The sequence below is a fragment of the Sinohyriopsis cumingii genome, chromosome 8 (assembly GCF_028554795.1).
Source record: "Sinohyriopsis cumingii isolate HCF-2022 chromosome 8, ASM2855479v2, whole genome shotgun sequence".
In the NCBI taxonomy this organism is placed as follows: domain Eukaryota; kingdom Metazoa; phylum Mollusca; class Bivalvia; order Unionida; family Unionidae; genus Sinohyriopsis; species Sinohyriopsis cumingii.
This window is the reverse complement of record NC_142968.1, coordinates 68,400,527-68,425,267: the sequence shown is the minus strand read 5'-3', so window position 1 is coordinate 68,425,267 and position 24,741 is coordinate 68,400,527. Positions and strand designations below refer to the sequence as shown.

Genomic DNA, 24,741 nt, shown 5'->3' with positions numbered 1-24,741 from the left:
TATTATCTGGGGGATTGACTTCGCAGCAACGAATGTGCTTCAATCACGGGTGCTCGACGCGAGCTTATTACTAAAAAGAGCAATAACCTGAAAGAAAATATCACGAGTGACAAAATTAACTCAGATTACCACCATGACCCACCCATTCTGACATTGGACCCTATCATACAAAAGAGACAAGCTAAGTAACTTCCAAAAATCTTTCTACGCTTGACCCTCAGTCTGCGTCTGATATTGCCGTCTTTTAAGGCATACGACCATAATATATGACTTGGTTTACTCCTGCTATATTTTTATATTCACTAATATATCACTGATTTTTCTTCGTTGCACCAAAGTGAAGTTACGCGCTCCGAAACGTACGAATTTCGCTATTTTCGCCTACCGGAACAAACTTACGTTCATATGCAACTTGTTTTACTTACTGAGAGATACGGTGTTTGCGACTCAAAAATATGCCAAAGACGTCGTGTGCGACTGATGAAATAAAGAGAACATGAACTTTGTTCAATTGTGAATATTTTTTATTGTACTATGAAATTAAATATGTATCAAATATATTACGTTCTTGGTGATTGTTTCAGACATTTACAAACCACTCGAGAGTTATGTCTGCATCTTTCATTCTCAAAATGATTGACAAAAAGTCAGATCGTCAAAATTGGAAGGCACTGTATCTGTTTGAAAGTCTACATTGATGGCACCAGTGGTTCAGGCAAAAACCGAATTTGTTAAACGTGTGATCGAACACTTTTGTTTGATCTGGCTCCAAGGCTTTTCGTGTTACATTACCTAGAGTGACAAACGGCTTCCAAGGTCAATGAGAATCCATTTCGTTTGTATAAGGAATTATTCGCGTCATTTCTGACTCTAGTCAAACTCATCTAGCCATTTTCGAGAAACTTTGGCTTATACGAAAAGGACATCATCTTAATGCCAGTATTATTTACATTGTTCAAAATGTATTTCAACAAAATAAAGCGCTTCGTGCAGTTTGTCACAGTGCTCATATAACATAGCGTTGTTTAAAAGTCCACGAGATCAATCGGAGCTTCACGTTTTGGCTAAAGAATTAGGAATCTCCTTGGCTGTTTAATCCTCTCATAACCAACTTCTGTCCATGATTGTAGGTTACTTTTTAAGATAATAATCACTTGTGAGCAAATACATTTACTTGGATTTGAGTCCAGGATATTGGTTCACCCCTCAGAATTCATGATCTACCTGATGTTTGTCAAGTTAATTTTCTAATGTTTAAGTAAACAAACCTGGCCTTGTTTGCAGCTTAGAGAAATATTCCATTAAGGTGACAGGGTATTTTCAGAATATGGTTGTTGAGACATACATCAGGTGGGGAAGTATATTTAAAAAATACACCTGAATTATTCATTCCATCAGTCTTGTATGGAATCTGTTTTAGTTGCGTTTAGTTATAATTTTTGAGGATCTATTTATTTCAGTTATTAATTGGAATTACGAAGTCGTCGTTCCTTTGGGATTTAATCACTATTTTGGAATAATTGTGAATTCATTCAAGGACATACTTAATTATATCACTGTTGTACATCAAGACTATTGGCAGTTTAACACGTTTAAGACTATTGGCAAATCGGCACGTTCAGGGTTGGATTTCATTCGTAAAAGCACTGAAATTCATTCGGAACACTCTACACTTTTGGACTTGTGATAAAACTTTCAGGATTATTTGGGATTTAATACACAGCATTGTACCTTCTTTTCAAATTTTCACTTGTATTCTAGGGAAATAAATTCTCTGTGTACTTTTTCAAAACTTGATGGGTTTTGCTTTTTTCTGTTACTTAGTTTCAGACCATCAATTTGTAACACAAAACTGAATACGGATGTTACAAAGTTTGCTGGATTTGTCCAAACAAGAACTGAAACGTTTAAATCCGTTGAGACGTCGGGTTGTTACGTCTCGATTGTAAGTGCAGATTCCAGTTAAACAAGAAGACGTGCTGGATAAGATTCACTTCAAGTTTCTTCTGAAGAAAGATGTGTCCGACTTTACGCTATCGTCATTGTCCAAAAAGACCTTACAATAACAAAGGGGAAATGGAGAGAACGGGGTTTTCTTTTCTGGTTCAGCTACACAGTGGAATATCTTGCCAATACATATCAAATCCAGTGCGCCGATGCGAAAATAAATCATTTAAAAATTACTTAATGAAATCATCGATACGATCTGTGAGTGCTGCTTCAACGCCTTGAAACGAACGGTTTCCATGACCAGATATAAAAACAGCGATGACGTAGTTACGCTCTTCACCAAATGGTGAAAAGAAACTCCAGTTAGTGAAAATAAAAAATGTTTCTTTCATCGAGATCTTTCCACACTGATATGACCGTTGTTGTAACACGCTGCTCTTTTATAATAGAAACGCTAAGGTGAAGATACAATGGACTGATCTTTCTTGGGTAACATCACACTTGACCCCTGGATCTTTTAAAAGAATGACAGTTAAATTTAGGTCGTTAAGAAACATGGATTGAAATTCATCCTTATTACAAGCAACGGATACCTCAGTTACCTCCTAATCCCAATCCCACCGAGATGACCCATTTACAGTACGAGTTACAATCGTTGATGGTTCAAACCGATTTATCAGAAAAGAAGAAACAAAAAAAACAACATTATTGTATTCTCTTAAACAGTGTCATTAGAAAGCTTTTGACGAGATGGTTTAAACCATTATGAGAGATTTCAAGAAGACCATGAAATCCGAAGAAAAACAAATGTCAGACATTGTTATGTTAATGGAAAAAGGAAAAACAAACAAGATAAGTGTCTCAAAATCCATCTAATTTTTTCTCCCATTGTGGTAGCCTTGTTGACACCTACTCCTATTTGAGACAAGAAACTTGAAAACTTGAAAAGATTTTTCAGCCACACTCTTCAGCAGAACAAAAAAGAAAGAATGGAAGACAAGAAAAAAGAAATCAAAGAAGTGCAAAAGAATCCGATAACGTCTGTGCAAATATCCTTTCCTGCTCCTATTTTTCCACACACACGGAAACGTCAAGCATGGCAATCCCACGATTTACTAAATCCAAAGATTCCACAGACAATTCCGATGCAGCTAATAGAGGTTTCGTATGAAAACGTGTTGACGTATAAATATATACGACTTTGGAGGATAATAATTTGAAATATATATAATGATGGGAAGAAGAATTTAAGTTTAAATGACCACCTGTCTATCAATTTATAACACAAAAGACAACTTAACTCTCAGAACTGCAAAACGAATAGACGATTATACGACAACAATTTCATATGCTCAAGATCTATTTAGCAAGACTTTATCAACTGCACTACAAGCTTTACAAATTGTTGGAGCTGAATCAAACATAAAACATATACCAAACATACAGTAATTATTAGAACCAATTAAACAAACGACGAATGCTGAAATAACCATTTATATATGTACCATTTCTTGAGACTTTAATCGATAAACCTAGCTAGACTTCTACTATATCTAAATATTGAATTTTCTATCAAGTATATTAGATATGTCATATAACTCCCCTTTAAATTAATTTCTTTTACAGCTTCAATTCGTATTTTTTTAAACGAGTTGTATAGCTGTTTTCACTACAGTTCCTAAGTTTTTTAGTTTCATTTACAATTCTTTTTATTTCTTTTCTTGTCGGAAGACGAATTACAGGAATCTGTAATTTGCATCTTTCAGATTTTGTTGGGTTTATTTTATTATCTAAGTTTTGTATCATTTATTATGGTGCTCTTTTTTTGTTCCATTTGTATACTTTACATTGTACATATAACTTTTTGAGTGTTATGAAATGTACCTCCTTTGATAAGACAACATATATCAAAATGTATGTGAATAACATTTGGTCCCTTTTTAGAGCTTTCTCCATTATAAAACTATTGTTATTATTACTATTATTAATTATTAAAATTGTTATTTTTATGACCATAGATTGTAAAGGTTTTTTTGTAAACAACTTATTAAATAGTTGTTTTTGACCATGATTGCGGGATCATTTTACTTGAAAATATGATTACGTGGATCTGACCTCAGGACATTTGTTTTCTCCTCAGAAAAACTTGGTGCACCTGATGTTTTTGTTATGAATATTTAATTTAGTTCAATTTGTTTGCTAGTTTTTAATATTTTTTAATATATTTTTGTAATTTCTTTATATGCTATGGGTAATGAAACATTGTATCTAGTTGCTCACCTTGTTCCAAAATCATTGACAGTTTTAGTAAACAACTTTTTTTTAATTTATTTTTTAATCTTTTGCAGAGTAAGAATCATTAAGTTGAGTCAAGGTCATACCTGGACTATGTGATATTTATCATGTGTCATTTAGTATCAAACTTCTATTTTTTTCAAGAAGAGTGAACTTTTGACCCTCATCCGGAAATCTGTTTTGCGTCTTAATTAGTCGTATAACTGATGTTTTGATAAGGTTTCTCAGTTGGGCGTAAAACACTTGACACGTTAAGTTGTATTATGTTGTGTCCAGTTTAGGCTGAATAATATTTTATTCAAATTATTGAATTCGAGAGATTATTTTCCCTATAAATACAAAAGTGCTCATCGCCTTCTATCTTGAATTTCATCGGGGATTTGAACTAAGATTCACTTAGAACTTTTCATTGTTAGGACTTGTCTTTTAATTCTTGGAATTTATTCATAACACTAATGGAATTCATTCCGAACACTATAGTTTAGCACTTGTGATAGAATTTGTATGACTATTTGGAATTTAGTTTTTAACACTGTATGTTCCTTCTAAATTTCCACTTTGTATTATAGGGAAATAAATGATGTGTTGAATTTTAGAAAACTTGTTGGTTTTCGCTTGTTTGTTTTACTTAGAATAAGACCTTAGATTCGTAATAATCAATTTTGAACATTCTCATATAATTATGGTTGGATATATTCTCCGATTTTCTTATCTCCTTAAGTATAATATGAGTAAGATTTCATAACATTTGCACAATTGTTACATTTTTGTAGCGAGCATTTAGAAAGAAGCTACATTTTTTTCATATACTTAATGATAAAATAATATATGAAAATGTCATAGTAAATAATAGTAGTTAATACAACGGAGATAGGATCTGGTGTTGTTTTTGTTTTTTTGTGCAGACGGTGCGCCAGGTATACGCTTTGCTAGTACTGTTTCGTGCGTTGGCCCTGATATATAAAAGTCGTAAAACATTTTTAAAGACCAGTGCATCACAAAAAGGTCACAGCGGCACGGGAGTTTTAGCAAACTTGAACGACCAGTAGCCAAGGTTTTTGGTTTTAAATATTGTTTTGGCGAATGGTGGCCCAGGTTTTTAGTAAAATTTGGATGACTATTGAATGAGACTTGTTAGTAAAACATTGGCAACTAGTGACCAAGGCTATTATTGTTATAACAACTATTTTATAAAAACACTTGACTATTAACATACACTTAAGCAAATTACGGTAGTTGTTATGCACACCAAAAATTACAAATTGTGTGTAATGGCTTTAACATGTGGTTTTTAGTATAAGTTCTGAAAAATAGTTCATAACGTTTTTTAAAAGGGTAAAATAAAGTTAATATTTTTTGGTCAATTATGTTTTCAAACCTTGACCAGATATTTAAATACTGCGTCAAAAATTAGGAAACTTGTATTGCATGAATGTTTTACCTATTACTTTAATATGCATGTATGTATTATAATTTGCTATTGTGCCTTCCCCTTGAAGAAGAACTTAATATAGTGTCTTAAAAATGTCTTTTTCCAATGTTTTACATCGCACAATGATTGCAATAATACATAAACTCCATAATAATTGTGTCCTCAGTAAGTCTGAGCCGGTGTCATAAATCCAATAAAGTGGAATAATTGTCATAAATCCAATAAGGTGGAACAATTGTTCACAATAATTAAATAATAAATATAACACTACCTACCTACCAGCCTACCTATCTCATTTGCATACCAAATATGCATACATATATAAATATATTAGTAGCAGTAGTGTCAATAGTAGTAGTAGTAGCAGGAGCAGTGTGTGTTTGAAGCCTTTGTACCCTGCAAATGTATATAATGGATATTAACAGACAAGGTGACTTACTCACATCTTTGCAAACATTATCATATGCTTTGCTGAAAGCTATTAATTAATTATATATGTAATCTCCATATCTTTATATACAATCGACCTTGCAACTTGAATTGAATTATAATAGTGTTTACTTATGTGAGTAAAGTCGTAAACAGGCGTTGTTTCTTACCTGCAAGAACTCGTATCAACTGTAGTAGCGGTAGTTTTGAAAAATTCAATATGGTATTCAATTTCCTTGACAGTTAGAGATTACAATCATTAATAAATTGCAATTATACATTATCTACCTTTGTATGAGAATTTTAAATATTTACATTTCTACAATTTAAGAAAAATATAAAATTTTAAATTATTCACTTTTTTCTTATTTCTTCTTGTCATTGTCATTATCACCATCGTCATTTTAGTCATCTACTGGTGTTTTTGTTTCTAGTTATGTAACTGCCAAACGAATACTGCGTATATGTGTTAATTTTCTATTCCCTGTTTATGCGTTACTATTTTAATTCTCGTCACACTAGCTTTATCAAAGCAAATTTTTGTCCAGGGCTATAATTAATTTGGTCCACATTCCTTTGGATAGATAGTAAATTTCCTCTTATCGATGTTCGACTCAGTGACCCAGTGTTATATCAATAAAGTAACCCATATATATATATATAATTGTTGAACGTGAGACAGTAAAGCCATTGCGCATGCGCTAGTTCATTCAACAAAAAAAAAAAAATCCTAACAACAAATGAATGATTGGTTAAGTTCAGTTGAAAATATAGCGAGATTATAGGCAACATTTTTTATATACCCCGTATAATTTCTTCATTGATCGGTATTATTTTCGGAATTACTGTTTCACAATAAGTTTGGAAGACTGAAAAGCCTTCACATTCAAGCAAAGAGATTTATATTACCAACATGGTACGGTAAAAAGGAAATAGCTGTATATGCTTATCCTGTCTATTCATTCATCTGGATGAATGAAATGTTCTGGGACATGTACTTTATATTACAATCGCTCGCACAGAGGACCCTTCATCCCGATAAATCAAATGTCCTCTGGACATACAGTTGGTCGTCAAATTAGCATCACTTGCCCTGATGATGATCATATATCCGTTCAAATGTCTGTCTCCAATGGATTCCTGATCGTACAAGCTTGAATGTATTAACAATTTATATTCGATTTGTGAGCTTAGAGCAATATTTTTTGGTCAGAAAGTCCAAACATTATTTGAGTAATTAAACATTGCCTTAATAATTAATAACGTGTCTGTGTGTGGCTAAACCTACTTCAAATTCATGCAAATTAACATGTCGGTATAGAGACGAAAGTATTCCAAAAAGTCCTAGTATATATACCACCCCAGTTCTAAGATAAATAGTATGTTTTTATAGTAGTTCTGTTAAAGTGGAGATTAAAGTGTTCCTAGTGTGTGAAATTCGGTGTTTGTTAGAATCTGAATCTCAGCTTTGTAGTTACACTACGCTGAAGGCAATAAGACACGATGTATATTCCATTAATTCTGCAAAGGCTGGGCAAAAATATTATCTCTGCACCGTACCATAATTTTTCTGTGCCTGACGAACACGATCTTTCAAATTGACCGATGCATTTAGAAACATTGTTTATTACGCGGTTGGGAATATAGTTATTTACTCTAAAATCTGCATTCTCTCTCTCTCTCTCTCTCTCTCTCTCTCTCTCTCTCTCTCTCTCTCTCTCTTCTGTGTTGATACTGAAGGACTACAAATTATTATTCAACACCAACTCGGATTTGGAGGTCCGATTTATCGGCCTAGCCCTATACGTGCTCTTTTCATGTATTTCGGCATTACGTGGGTAGTATAGTAGCTATTTTTTTGTATACAGTAGTCATTCTTCATACACAGTCACGTTGGTCAATTTTATGGCAAATATGTTGCATGAAGTTGGCTGCATACTAGTCCTTCGCTTTGAATATGCGCATCTATGAGGTTTTGAAAAGGAAATGAATGAAAACAGATTTTAAGTTTCAAATTTGCTGCTGATTCTCCTTTTTCTTATTGATTATATTTGTTCTGTGAATTCAGAAGATATAAAAACAAAACGTACTTTCCTCAGGAGTAAAACGTTATGTGCTATACATTAAAACAAAGCAAGGTTCAAACTAGTATATTCACTTGAGCGGTCGCGGACTACCTTCCAGATGCGGACAACACGAATAGAAATGCACGTACACGATGAACATAGGGAAAAAAACCTTTAGCAATACATTTTGAAGATGAAGCAGGCTATGGACAATGGAAAGTAGTCGAGAAATTACGCGTAAAACTACTCGTGATTGCTTGATGTTTCGTTAACGACTTGACTAGTTTTTAAATAATTAGGCAGCATTAAGGTACCAAAGTTCCACGAATTATTCCACTCCATTTATGTGACCATGTTATCATAATTGGGTTCTTTATATCAGGGTCTATGGTGTATGTTCTACTGTTCACTCCTAACAAGCTGCATAGACTCAGATCTGCGGGCGTATTATGAGACGAACTGAACTTATACGCGAGTATTTATGGTACTTTTTCTTGTCTAAATTATGATGTATACCTTGTATCTTCTAACACCGTTTCGAGGCTACTGGCCTTAATTAGTTTCGTCTGTATGGATTTGCACAACGAAATTCGTGTAAGTAAATGGAGTCTTGTGCTTTCAAAGGCTGCATTGTATTCGCATAATGTACATTTGAAACCTAAGTTTAACTTTTGTCCCCGCCTCATTCCTCGTGCCTTTTATAATTTCAAACCTTCCAAGTGCTCTTTCATTTCTCGCGCAATCTATGGAATGTGTGATATTTATATTATTATATTCACATTTATGTTTTTGTTCGAAACATTGTATTTCAGTATCAGTTTACATGTACACATTTTGTGGTTCCGTTTTAGTACAACCAAAACATTTTTCAGCATTAGAATAGAGTTTCCATGGTAATGAAATTAGAAGAAAATACTGACTTGAAAAAGACAGAGAAAATAAAAGCGAATATTCATTTTTCCTTGCGTTCGACGAATGTTTGGTGGACGTTTCAAACCGACAGCTGACTTACTTTGGAGAAAAAAAAACCGCCTGTCCTGTAAAAACTTTCCAAATATTTGCATTATAATAAATTTCTCAGGATTCTAGGTATGTCTTTTTATTTGTTCGTTTGTTTCAAAACTGTTTTGTTCCGGTTAGGCGAAGTACCCATTTTGCCAGTATATGAATATTCAGATGTTCTAAGGGTCCAGACTGTGATGGGTATATGTTTTCGAGCCGCATAAAAGAACAAAAATAGCAACAATGACAACTGTTGGTTGCCAACGCTGTATTAAAGCCCAAAATAACAATTGCAAACGATATAAAGAGAGGACGCGGGTTTACTTTGAAGAGAATCTATTAGCAAACCAATATCACGCATAGCAATATATTTTCTTTAAAAACAAAATTTGTAAACTATGCAATGAAAACAATTGTTCGACATGACCCAGTGTCTGACCTGCTGATATATTCCCTAACCCAACCATACCCCGTCTCAGTACATAAACTTGAGAAACTTAAGTGTCAAACACTAAAAATGCTAGAGCACCATACTGACGACGCCGCTTTTGACTAGCACCGCGCTGATGACGATGTCTTTGCCTAGCACGGATGAGACAAAAATGATTTATCCCAAGTGCGCATTATGTTGATCCGGAACTATCATTTCTCTCTCTCTCTCTCTCTCTCTGGCATCAAGATATTTCTTTTGGAGGGGGAGCGTCAAAAAGCGGTGCCCGAATTTTTTGTAGTAATGAAATTAATATTTTTATCAAGCCGAAAGTGTATTAATACTACTGAACAAAGTCACATTATGTAGTGTTCATTTTTTAAAGTTTATAATAAGCGATGCCCCCGGGAAGGGGGGGGGGGACGGAATATGGAAGGTTTGTCAAGGGCGAAAAATAATATTTAACCGACTCGGCCACAGTGAATGTAACAACGACCCATTCATTATTATTAATCAAAATGCGAACGTGATTTTTTAATTCATCAGCCATATGATGATTTGCAAGTTTACCTGACTTGTACTGTAACCCGATCGTTCCATTGCTTTGTGGATAAACCCGGATCTAATTCCACAGTACACACATATCACATATTTTACAACATTATATATATATATATATATATATATATATATATATATATATATATATATATATATATATATATATATATACACACATACGTACGTACGTACATACATACATTGGACATGCAATACATGAGAATGAATGAATGAATGAATGAAGCTATCAGTTATGTGAAAGGTTATATTAAAACAATTCAAAACTACACATTTTAAAAGAAAGATATTAAGATGATATGTAAGGTCGTTCATATTAAATAAGCTGCGATGTACCCAACCAAGGCTTCCATCACCAGCGCACAGTGTCGTCTGATATTGGCGGGAAAAAGAGTGATGCACATATGTTAGCAGTATATATCCAATTATAGGTATCTCTCATACCCACATTCAATAGCACGCACTATTAACCTCTGGAGGCAAGTGTGATTAATTTTGTACTGGATTATCCAACTCTCTAATACAAAGTTACGGCTTAGACTGGTTCCAAAAAGCACAGATGCTCGTTTTCTTTACATGTTTAGCATTCTTCTACTTTTCATAAGGGAAATGACCAATATATTAAATAACTATCATTGGTTACGTTTCACTATAATAATTTATCACTAAGGGAAGTTCTGAACAACAACCGTTTTCGTTTCATTTTAATCTAAAATGGTATACGCCTTCGAAAAATGAAAGCAAACGTGGTAATTTATTGAGAAAGAGAAAGAGATAGAGAGAGAGAAAAACTGGTAGATGTCGATTTCAAGGTTTGTTAACATACGTGAGCATTTTTCTATCGTGAGAAAACAGTAAGTAAATTGGTAAATTACCTCTTGTTTAAAGTATATGTAATTAAATTTTCATTTAAATTGAAGAATGTGCATCAAATGTACTGGTGGTCAATACAGTCAGGACACACTGACAATAATTCAGTATTATTGACTGGGGGGAAAAAAAACCCTGAGATATATCGATTGCCACATCTAACGATGAGTTACACAGCTTTGAGGAATAGGTAGATAATCGCTACCTGTATCCCAGACTGTGTCCTACAATTTGACAGGGTGACCTTCACCTTCTAAATTTTTGTGTTAACAAAAGCGCAAATGTATTCATTATAACAGTGACGCGATTAGAAGCAGAATTCCACATTTCATGTGTAGATATTCTTGTTTAAACACTGCAGGTAGGGACCTCTATTGATTACTGTTGATAATATACCACTTCGAGTATACTATATGCATTCTCTTTCCAAGTGTTTGGTATTTTAATATAATATTCAATAACACAGGCAATTAGATTGTCAATAACGAATGAAAGAACGGGTCTTGAGTGAAATATATGTTACAGTCGCTTTAATCAGTTACATTGTAAACGTCCAAAGCTGCAAAACTCGGCATAAAAATCACGAATAATAATAATAGAGAAGATTGCTGAATTGACCAACAGAACGCGAAACTGCAATCAGTTCTTCTTTTATAAATTTTCGCGTACGAAGTGAGTATTTGCTATATTGTACAACTGTGCATTAATGCAGAACGATAATTAAATCTGACACGCATTCACCTACAAGCGGCTATGGTTGGTTAAGTCGTATCCTAAATAAAAATGTTTTTTTTTTTTTAAAACGACAAACAAAAAACCCGGGATATTATCTTTGGAACTGTAGTAAACCGTTCATTCTACCTAAGCAGGTTTGTAAGGGTGGCGTATGTAGGTATTGATAGATAAAAGCCATAGAAGTGTTTATGGGGGTTAATTTAGGTCATTGAACTGATAATTCTGGGCGAAGTTACATCACGCGCATTTACTCTTTTCTGGCGGGAGTAAGGCTTATTCAACGCTGATCAGTTTTCCTCTTAGTGTACACTATATACTGTGGAATAACACAGTATAGAAAAATATATACACATTATCTTATTTCAAAATGAGTGAGAAAGGATCGTTCCAAAACGAAAACAAAGTGTCTGATAGTAGTTCGACTGGTTCCAGTAGCAATGGAAGTTGCACGAAGCTTAAGATGCAAGACGACGCAAATGATGAAAAGCAGACAATGTCTCTTCCTGTGGTCGTGGTTAAACTTAGCATTTGTTTCATCACCGGTATAGTCTTTGGATTTGCTCTGGAAAAAGGACGAGGTAAGCGTATCGTTAAAGTTTTTTTTTATCTATATATTTATTATTGATGTTGTCATTATCTTCACCACCTCTGCGCATTCTGCATTTCTTTGGGAATTTCAGTAATTGTGGGGACTTCATTGTCAATTTTGTATATTTCTCATGAAAAAGGAAACACATGACTAATTTTATATTTTTGGGGTACTTATCAACATGCAGAGAAACTTGTCTCAGCAGAAACTTCTTTAAAATGGACACATACTCATACATGACAATATTGTGGGCCTATTTTCCTAGCTTTGTTGATATATTCGACCTCTGTATAAGGGCACCTATGAGAACAAAATTTTAGTCACTTTACTGTTTTTTTAAATACAGGTTTTGCCTGTATTTTGCCCCGTCATCACATGCATACTTTATCACTAACAAGTATTTATTCTTTACCGACAAGATCTAATACATACATAAAATTCATTTTTCCTGACTCGTTTTTCCGTCTAAACTCCTCTTTATTCTGAAGTTGTTCTTTTCCACATGACAACTAAGTTATACAACAATACAGTTTTTCTTTTCCAATTACCCAGGTTTGATAATGCTTCGTAACGTTATAAATGACGTCATTGTGTCATGTAAGGCAGAAGCGTTATGTTCGAGGCATCAACTTTACTTAAAAGTCGATCACTAACATATATTGTTCTTTTAATGAACAACTGTATTTTTCATCATGTGATAAATATAATCTTCTATTTGTGCTCATTTAAAATGCAATTTACGAAACTCGTCGAGAAATTTCATCTTTTGCTCACCATGGCTATCAAAAGAGAAAGTACTCTACTCAGGTCATTTGCAAATGATGAAAAATTGCCTACAGAATGTCACTGGTCTGTCTAAAGTCCCGAACATTATAGACTTTGATTTAAAAAAATGAAAATATGGCCCGAAAAGATAATCAAGTCACTCAAACGCAAATACAGATACGTATTGGAAATTGTATTTGTCTATCTCAAGTAGATTTTAATTAAATGTGACAACAAGGTCTTTGTCAAAAAAATTTAATTCTTCAAAGTTCCAAATAATGTGCAAACAAATCAGAAATTCTTTGTGATTGCTTAAAAATAATATCGGGTCATCTACATACGCAGACAAATAGACTAGCCAAATTTCATTTAGGTTTTTTAAATCATGGTAACAAACGTCTAGTGACGGATGGACTTTTGCATGATGGGTTAATCAAGATGGACACGTTGCAAGCAGCTAGGGTACGCATAGTACTTTTTGTAATGCGTAATACGTTTAAAGAGTTCGTATTAGTGTGTTTATATAACTGTTTATCAGGTAAACGAGGGAATGGATTGGAATACCGGTTTCACATATAGGATGAATATCATCCCTGGTATTTTGACAAACGTTAAATTTAACAATCCGTGATATATGTTCTTAAATAATTGATCTCCTTTTCAATTACTTATACGAGCTACTAATATAATATATTACCTATATAAAACAACAAATATGCACGTAAATTTCCTATATGTAAAACCACTGACAGGACGAAATTACAAATCTCAGTCTAATAATAATCCGCCGAATTAAGTATGAGAAACTATTTCGTGAGATGACTTTAGAAGAAAAAATAGATCGGGACATTTTATTGGCAATAATAAATGTAAAATTCTAGGCGTTATTAGTTTTTTATTATACAGTCTGCATGATGAATCACAAATTGTCTTTATATCCAGTTTTAAGTTTGACAATTTAGAACTTTGGTGTACTTTAAACTCCGTCCGTAAACTTGATTATACAGGTATATTTCTTACCTATGTATGAATTCTATACTTAGGTCTCTGGCTTAATATCGATTTAAACCTAATAAGCTTTATGTACGACGTTATACAGCTGTCTCGAATCTAACACAGCTATTGTCCTACTGTCAAATATTGATATTTAGACGTAAATAATTATTGTTGTGGAGAAAGGAGCACGCAACAGCGCTTTTCTCGATTATAGATCCCCCCCCCCATTCGTATTATCTCACCCCACCCAGCCCTGTTCCAGAGGAGATCTCTAATTTGAAATCATTTCTTGAATTAAGGGCTATTGATAATGCGTAATTTAGTACAGGTGGGTGGGGATGGTACTCTGAGTAGGAAGAAATTGCTGAAATAAATTTACGGTAATAGTGATGCCCCATTTCTTTCAGCTAAGTATCCAGTATTCTATAGTAATGTGGAGTCTGTATGTAGTGAAAACGAAATGCCATTGACACTCATGAATAATGTCATATGACTATCAAGGGACAGGGTTGACAGAAGAAGACCAAAATGGCAGTCCCCATTATATGGCATCGTGGTGCTTGCCACGTGAATTGTTCACAAGGCCTAAGGTATATGCAACATGTAACACTCGTTGCATATTGCTTAGTCGTCATGCAACAAGATAATTATATTGTTGTAGTTGGATACTATCTCAGTCCCGTGATCTATTTCCTGGATTGTCCCTAACATATGAATGACAGTTTCTTAAGTTACTAATGAACAATTTTTCACTTATTATGTACTATACGCTATATTAAGCAACACCATATCCACCCCTGTTAAGTCTGCTAATATTACAAATAGCCAATAAGCAAACAAAACAGCAACGCATCAATTAAGAAACGACAGAACTTAAATACGACGTGAATCAGCAATTGACAAAAACTCATGTACATGTATATGCTACAGAATATGTATTAATGTCACTAGTTGATAGTCTAAACATCCAAGTCCAAGACTGGCTGACACAGACAATCAAAGTCTTCACACTAAAAGACTGGCTGACACATACAAAGTCTACACACATAAAGACTGGCTGACACAGACAATCAAAGTCTACACACAGAAAGACTGACTGACACAGATAATCTAAATCTTCACACTGAAAGACTGGCTGAAAAAGAACATCCAAGCCTACACACTGAAAGACTGACTGACACAGACAAACAAAGTCTACACACAGAAAGACTGACTGACACAGATAATCAAAATCTTCACACTGAAAGACTGGCTGACACAATCAATCACTCATTACATTTATATTGCAGATACGTTAACTGAGAGTTACGAACATGGTGAATACTTGTCCGAGTAATTTTTTTGATCATGGATGCAGGCAGTATGACTCAGAAAATATGTTGTCCTTCAATTTTTTTTCGTTAGATTTATTTTCTTGAACAACATTATATTTCATGTCACTGTATTGCTCTTGAGAGGCACTGAATGAGCTCTAGATTTATCTCAGGATATCAGATCCAAACCGTAAACGTATGATGTTTGTTATTGCTGTTGTCACGAAAATAGCATTTATATATCAGTTTTCAATCTTTCTCCATTCGGCACTTCTTGGTTCTCCATTCGGCACTTCTTGGTAAGAAAACTCATTCAAATCTTTGATGTTAGCAATCTATGATACACACTAATATAAAAACCAACACCCGATACATGGTATCATCTCCGTGGTCAATTATGTTTTAATCCGTTTAATAAAAGGAAGTAGATAATACAAAGTCATAATAAGGAATATAATCTGTTTTGTCAAAGACAATCTTGAAATTCGAATAGCAGAATAAAGTAATTGGAACGATATGTTCCAGTCTTAAAATGAGAATAATAGATAAATCGATAAGTAGATTCATCTACTAAGCAATCATCACAAAAACTATACATATTTTACACAATCAGAAACTCATAACTTTTAGACACAGTCAGAAGCTATTTTGGAGAGGACGGTCTTAGTTTTCCTTGTAGAAGTCACTACATTAAAAATTATAATCATATCATTATCATGGCACAATACCCTCACAAGTTTATCTTGGTCTGAGACTGAAGGTCGCAGTGCACAGGAATATGTTCAGGCTTTTAGTTCAAAGTCTGCCCTGAGTGTTCTTGCAAATGTTTAAATATCATAAACCGTATATGATTGTTTTTATGTACAGTTTGTTTGGAGTAATAAGTAGAACAAACAAGATAGACCCTGATCTGCAGGGGCATTATGCTATGGCAGATCTGGATATCTGTTGTTTGCAGTTTGACTCGACTTATAAGTGACTACAGACGATACATAGTATAAGTGTGTGTGTGTGTGTTTCTTTTTTACCTGTTCAAATTCCCTTTCTCCAGTCAATGGATAACAATTACCTGTAAATAAAAAATAGCAATATTTTTTGTAGCAAGGCAATTTTACTGTTTCTCTTTTGGAAACACATAACTGATAATATCAATCAAATTTAGAGCCGTTATATACTGAGATAGACTAGTGTCTGAAAATAAGAGTAAAACTTTTTTTTAAAGTGATAAGGTACACCACGTCGCAATTTTTTAAATGGTTTTTAGCAAACAAATTTTATGTGATTTAAGACTGAATGGTTATCATTCTTCTCTGTTGGTTGGCTGAAAGATGAACATAGCAAACTTTGTATTATAGTTTTTGATCACTCTAAAAGCAGAATTCATTAAATATTTAACTAATCATTTTGAACACATATGCCACAAAAATATAAACTAATTTCGAACCTTTTATAAAACGTAAGCCACAAAAGTATAGAATAATTTGAATAAAATACCTTACAATGAATCACAGGTTTCCAATTGAAACTAGAAGGTGGAAACATTCGGATATATAAAAAACAGAAAATGTGAATTATGTGCCTCTGGAGATATAGGGGATGAATTTCATTCTTTTGTTCACAAAAATGTGACGATAACATAATCTGAGCAGCAGCAATACTGTGTAATCTATTAGGACAATGTGACGATAACAGAATCTATGCAGCAGCAGTACTGTGTAATCTATTAGGACAATGTGACGATAACAAAATCTGAGCAGCAGCAATACTGTGTAATCCATTCGGACAATGTGACGATAACATAATCTGAGCAGCAGCAATACCGTGTAATCTATTAGGACAATGTGACGATAACAAAATCCGAGCAGCAGCAATACTGTGTAATCTATTAGGACAAGGTGACGATAACAAAATCCGAGCAACAGCAATGCTGTGTAATCTATTAGGACAAGGTGACGATAACAAAATCCGAGCAGCAGCAATACTGTGTAGTCTATTAGGACAAGGTGACGATAACAAAATCTGAGCAGCAGCAATACTGTGTAGTCTATTAGGACAATGTGACGATAACAAAATCCGAGCAGCAGCAATACTGTGTAGTCTATTAGGACAATGTGACGATAACAAAATCCGAGCAGCAGCAATACTGTGTAGTCTATTAGAACAATGTGACGATAACAAAATCCGAGCAGCAGCAATACTGTGTAGTCTATTAGGACAAGGTGACGATAACAAAATCTGAGCAGCCTGCTCAGTTTCAGTGGACTAACTACCTTTATTATAGGACAGTAATATAAACGTTATCATAAAAGTGCTGGATGTCGCAACTTAATGGTTATAACTTCAATTATATATACATATATTGTTACATAGTAGTACATTAATGATTTGGTAAATAATACAGCTGAACTTTTATAAATATGTATATTAAACTGACTGTAACAGACATGCGTACAGAAAGCGAAATAGGCATACTGGCATGCTGCATGATCAACTTTAGTTCAAGAAGAGTATCGCATATTCTCTTACAGGGTCCTTGCCTCGTGTTACTTTTAACATCACTCAAATTTGATATCATTCTCTCTCATCATAAACTAATATGTAATCAATCTAAGAATTTACAAGCATAGCAAATATATGGGTGTATGTCAGTATATGGGTGAATGCCAATGCTCAAATCTCGTAAATATCATTTCGCAAATATGCGAAAATGACCGAATTCGTGAACTTTAAATATTAACAAAAGATTTTGATCACAACATTTAACGATGTTTGTTTAACGAATTAGGGTACTAAATATATGGAAGGATGGGAACCAGTCTAGAAAAGGGTGAATATTGTCATGCATATTTGATTTAATTTATATTTGATTTATTTTAATTGCATGTTTGTTACTTTTAGTTTTTTGTTTATTCCATTATATGCTATTGTAATGTAACTTTATTTACTGGATGTGACATTTTCCAGAAATTCATTTTGACCTGACTGTTTTTCGTAAACATCTAATAATAGAAACTTTATATCTAATGCTGACCTAATTCCAGACATTGATTCAGAATCAGTAAGAGTTGAAGGTAACGTCTTCTTTTTTAAAAAAAAAATTAAATTCTTTCTCAGACTAAGATTCATAAGTGAAATTGAGGCCATTCTAGGAGTGCGTGATGTTAGGCATATAAAAAGTTTCCATCTTGTTCTAGAAAGATGACCATGTGACCCTTATCCGGGAATCTGTTTTGAGTCTTAAATTAGTGTATAACTGTTTTCTATAGAGAATTTGGGCAGTCGGGCTTTAAACCACTGACACTTAAATGTGTTTTGTTGTGTTGTGACCAGTTTGAGTCGAATTTCTCATTTTCCTTCACATTATTTGTGTTCTAATAGATTATTTTATCCTTGAAATACCTGTGCTCTAAATTAATTCATGGACAAAGACAGTTATTGAAATTTATACAGAGTTCAAACACTGGAATATTATTTTTTGTGATTCAGCAAAGAACTGTTGATACATCAGTACGATGCAGACCACAGCATACGTCATCGCCTTCGATTTTGTATTTCATCGGGATTCGAACTCAGTTTCATTAGGACATTTTATTACGAGGACTTCTATTTTTAATTCTTGGATTATTTTTGGATTTGATTCTTAAAACCGTAAGTTCTTTTTCTCATTGTTATCTTGTTTTTCTTGAGAAATAAATTATTCTTTAAATTTTACAAAGCTTATTGTCTTAACTCTTTTCTTGTCGCATTTTGTAAGAGTCTAAACGTAAAAATATAAAATTGAGTTGTGACGTTTGCACGCATTGGGGTGGGGTTCTTCCAATATAATTTAATTAAATTATGATGAACGTTCCACCCTGGCTCGTGAGGTTAGAAAGTTAAATTAGTGACGAGGTAGATTTACAGCTCTGAGCCCCCAGTCAGCAATGCCGACGGTTAAATTATAGAGAACACGAAGATGAAAATTCAATCAATAACAATTTAATAAATTCGATTAATTAAAACGATAACTTCCAATCACTCGTCTTTCCCTCGACCAAGTGACAGCCTAATTCATCCCGTGATTTACAGTGTCAGTTCGATTTTCCCCCTGTCCTTGCATCTACTCATCTCTTTCTTTCCCGCTAATTCCTTCCTTATTTCCGTTCCTCTAACACCTCCTTCAACTCCGTTTCCGTCTCTACTATCTCCTCCTCCAATTTCGCTCCCAGACTTCAACTTCTCCTTTCTTCTGTCTCTCTATCTGAGACTACGGGACCAAACTGTAATGGTCTGTCCCTCAAAGCTTCCTAACTTCTCTCCTTTTGTTCTCCTTTCTTCCGTCTCTCTATCTGAGACTACGGGACCAAACTGTAACTGGTCTGTCCCTCAAAGCTTCCTTATTTGAAGCTCTCTCTGTACTTAGAATTTCCTGCTCTAAGATTTTCCCGCCAATAACGAATGGCTATTCGGAGTTACGCTAACCTCCACTCTGGGTAATTTCTCTAAGCGAACTAATTCTTGCCGGAAGACGCGGAGATATCATTCTACTCAAATCAGGGTCTCTCCTCTATCTCGATTCTGATTGGGTGGCGTTGTGACCCTGTCCAATCGTCTTAGCGGCCAGTTCAACCTGTCTGTCTGTCTGCAGGGAAAAGAAGTTAAGACACTCCCACTTCTTCAGGCAACTTCTTTTGATCTTGGACAAACATTTCCACACCTAGGTGATAATTGGCTTCGCAACTCCGAGGTCCGGCTCTCCACTTCTAGCTACGTCAATCTTACGTAATGGATTAGTGCTAGCCTTCGGCAATGTTTAACATCAAACAATGGCTTGTCAGAATTACCTTGATTATACATGTTTCCAACTGGGCTACTCTGGGTCGGGGTAAACATGACATGAGTAGAGATGGGTTTGACTGGCCATGATTGGTCGATTATGAAAAATTACCTTTTAGTTAAAAGAATCTTTGAGAACTTTTCATGTTTGTAACTAAAGTATGTATACACAATGTTCTATTGATGGAATTTCTGACCTTTTACAGTTTTGATTTGGAACACTCATTAATGATTTAGTACCTGAATTGTTTAGGTTCGGAAATGAAAATACATATTTCAAACACATATAGCTAAAAAATGTTGCGGCTCATATGGTTTTCTTCACACAAAATATCTCCGCACCATTAGCGGTAGCCTCATTGTACTCACAATTATCCAGGTGTGGTAGCCTCAATGCCTTCACCTTCATCCAGGTGTGAAAACTATATTGTTAAGCAGCCAATAGTATTGTAATCTTCTCCAGTGTCTTGAGTTAGCTGGACAGTTGAGTACGACGGCCGTGTCCATCTGACAAAGAACAAATATATCCCTGTCTATATAATGCTGCGTACTTGACATCCCAAGTTGATGATGATCCACGATTTTGTATATCTTTGTCATTGTCACCAACATTGGGTTATCACCTGAAAGAAAAACAAACAACAAGAATAACACTTAATATGTTTCAACCTTAAAATATAAAATATATAAATTATATAAATCTATATGATCCTTGTACAATTATTATGCATGCAAATATAATTGAATATTGCAGCCTAATCGATGTACAACCGCACTAGTGGATTCTCTTTACCAGATTTATGACAACATTTAAATTGATGACAGCCATCTTGGAAATGGCTATTATTTCCGTCCCAGGAAAAAAATCTGTGATGACTAAAAAATTTGGCATTATTGTGTGTGACATACCTTATCTGTATGCCTATTTCATACTTATATCACCAAAGCCACTTTAATCCGCATCATTTCACATATCTGCTGCACTACGTTTTGAATGTGTAATTATTACTGTTATAATGGATCGCATTCAGCACCATTACCTAAATTCTCTACTGATTGATCATCAAAGAATATGTAATTATTATTATTATTATTATTATTATTATTATTAGTAGTAGTAGTAGTAGTAGCAGTAGTAGTAGTAGTAGTAGTAGTAATAGTATTATTGTTGTTGTTGTTATTCTTGTACAGGATAAGTACAGGATAAATCAGTCAGTTCAAGTAGTCTAATATTTGGAGAAAATTTGAATCAAATAATTTTAGCTATCACAAAGGCTAAAATATGTTTAAGCATACTCAGATTAAGGCATGACAACAAGATGAGAACACTCTTTGGTTTATATTTGCCAAAGTGTGTCATATAAATTTTAGAAGTCATTAATAATCAGTGGAAGTTAAAATCGTCCATTAGAACCGTCTTCCTTTTTCTTTCGAAAGCTATTAAAACGTGTTTGCATTTAAAGTTAAACGGGTAATTAGCGTTGTCCACATGTGCCGTAAGAATGCTTCTCTTTAGTTTTTAAACAACAAAACTGAACAAATATCGGAAAATAGTTCCCATTGTTATGAATTTACTGCGTTTTGCGCAATGTGATTTGTTAGAAAAAGGTCATATGATATTGAGCCGAAATTTTATACAAAATTATAAATTCTGAGATCTACTTTCGGTTTTCTATCAGTCAATGTTTGTCTGTATCAGGTCCTTCCAACATAATAGCGACAACAAGAAGAAATCCCCCATGTGACTTTCTATTCAAAATCTCCAACCGTAGATAAAATCGCCGATAAGATGTTCAAACGCTAATAGCGCATTCCTCTCTGCACTCCAACACTCGCCTCTGATATTAAACAAAGCACGTGGCAGGTTTTAGAAGCAACATTAGCTACATAAATTACTGCGTTTTTAGCTTGACGGTGTTTTTTGGAGAATCAGAAGAGCTGTTTTTGTGAGGCATGATTATAGTGTGTACGAGCAGAGGATCAACCTAAATATAAACGCACTTTTTGGAAAGACCGAAAGGCGTAGAAAGCAATATCAACGAAAGCAAAGCAAATATTTGCTGAGTTGACATTTATAGCCACCTTTATTATTTCGATTGTTGTGACTATGTACTGGCTAGGTCATCTTCGCAGGTCAAGGGTTACATATAGTTTTACATCGGCAATGAATCGAGTTGGTCAACGATTCTTTTCTAGCAAAGATGCGGATTGATATTCTGGCGCCATGTGAAGAAGGTAGTGAAAGAAAACTTTGTGCTACCCAAAGTCAAACGATTTGTTTAAGATATCTGCTGATTTGACGACAGACAGAAGACAATATGAATCATAAGCATTCAATGCACTTAGTTGGGTATTTGTCGAAGTGTACATTTTTATCTAATAACTTACAAAATTTGCAAGTATTACTACAGACTGTATTTACTTTATATGTGATTTGGTAATTTCCTTCTCGATAAATATCCAACCAAGGTTGTTTAATCGTTTAACTCTTTCCATAATAGTTACAATATTAGTGGACATCATCATCATTTGTTTCTGGCGTGTAACTATGTTAGTTCAACGCTGTTGTGATCCACCCGCGCCATGCGCACGAAATTTTGAACAGATGTATCAGCGAATCATGATTTATTACCTGCTTTATATTAAATTGTACGTTATCTATGTTTCGTAGCTTTATAACTGTAGCAATAGGTCAAATCAAGGAATTGAAATGTGCATACCGAGTGAGATTCTAAAGAAAAGAAAACATCCTATTTCAATACTTTATCAGCGTTCCCATTGTTCAAGTTTCGATGATATCAACTTTTAGCAATGTGCACATGACATATAGAACGAAAATGAAAAGGATGTTACCTGATAAGCTACGACAAATCACTGGCCTGAACAGCCCATGAAAATCTTGAGACCTTGTTTTGAATTTTCTAAATGGTAATGGAGATCAGTGAAATTCAACAGATTCGTACCGTGGATGAGATGGACGAAAAGAAGACAAACGAAATTTCGCTTGCAGCAAAGATGGTTTTCGATTCAGGGTATACCCTTTCTCATAATATGAGGACAAGATTGTTAGCCATACTAAAAGTGGTGACGGTGTTTACAGCTGGGATTGTATTTGGAATCGCTGCTGAAAAGGGGAAAGGTCGTGAAATCTCTGTCCGTCTGACTGTATGTCTGTCTGTCTCTCTCTCTCTGAAATGGCTTTTAAAAGAGAGCCTTATACATTTCTTAATGCGTGTCTGCAATTTCCCTGACTTTACAATGAAGCTATTCACACGTATGCCGGATTACAAATTAACACTGGAGAACGTCAATGTTAGAGATCAATTTTACTGTGTATTTATTATAGTGTTAAAAGCCAAGAGGGTCTCTTTACTGAGCGAATTCAACCCTTGCAAGAAGCATGCTAGAAGTCACTTGTTTTCTCCTTATATTCAAGGGTTTCTCGACAACAACCGGGAATTCCAACGCACCCTGACTTTAAGTGCTTTTCCTCTAATCAGTGCATGACCACAAATATCACCACGACACATTTACATCACAACTTCACAGTTGCATACCATCCACACAACTACATGGTGTTTATTTATTACATTTCAGTAACGTAGCTCCAGTATTTCATGCCTTGACAATATACCATTCAAGCACCAAATATGGGGAACTATTTTTCTTACTCTACCCTAGAAGAGTCATCGCAAGATTTTAAGCCTCATTTCACCTGTAACTCGACACCATATTTACCATCATAGCAACAATAAAGGGCATCTCCAGATAATGGAACAATCCTTTCTAAATTATTCCATTGTAAAAATTATCAGCCTCTAGCACAAATCCTTCACATGGAGATACACAATGTATCAACACAATTAGATTTTAAAAGGAACTACTTGGCTCCATTTTATGCGGCTTTGACCTGAACTAAACCATGTTATCATGAAATCTCATCAACACTTCACTCTTTGACATTTGCTCCTAGTAATTGGCTAATTTCTCGGGCTGAGGACTATTTCTCCAACACGGACTTCCCATAATCAAACAGGCAATCACGAAAATCTTATAAAACCTTAAAATGGAGAGGTATATACAAAAGATGCATACTCCAAATTCATTAAAATATTTCATTCAATATTGTTTAATAGTACTATTTCTTTTCCTTTGGTCAATTAAACTTTCTGCTGATGTATTATCCTTATCCGTCGGCCTGAAATATTCGTACAAAATAAATAAAAAATTGTTTTAAAAACACACATGAAGGTACTAAAACTTCGTATATTCAGTCTCTTCGCTAAAATCAGAAATAGTCGTACTTGAATATGGGAAGCGTGAATACAGTAAAGCTGTCAATCATTCTATATTTATCGGTTCGAAAAAGTACTTTTTCCATAACGTTATTGAACATGAGAAAGGTTGGCTGATTATGATTCATTTGAATATGAAATTGAAGCGTTATGCAAAAACAGACATCGTAAGATTTAAAT

At 34.3% G+C, this 24,741-nt stretch overlaps 1 protein-coding gene across 1 annotated transcript in view; it reads left to right on the top strand.

Moving 5' to 3' along the window:
• The first annotated feature begins 11,967 nt into the window (after positions 1–11,967).
• Positions 11,968–24,741, top strand: part of LOC149793757 (uncharacterized) — a 66,533-nt gene continuing 53,759 nt past the window's right edge. Inside the window, exon 1 of the mRNA XM_089967742.1 lies at positions 11,968–12,366. Coding sequence (XP_089823868.1) covers positions 12,156–12,366 — 211 coding nt within the window. The 5' untranslated portion in view covers positions 11,968–12,155. The remainder of the gene's footprint in view (positions 12,367–24,741) is intronic.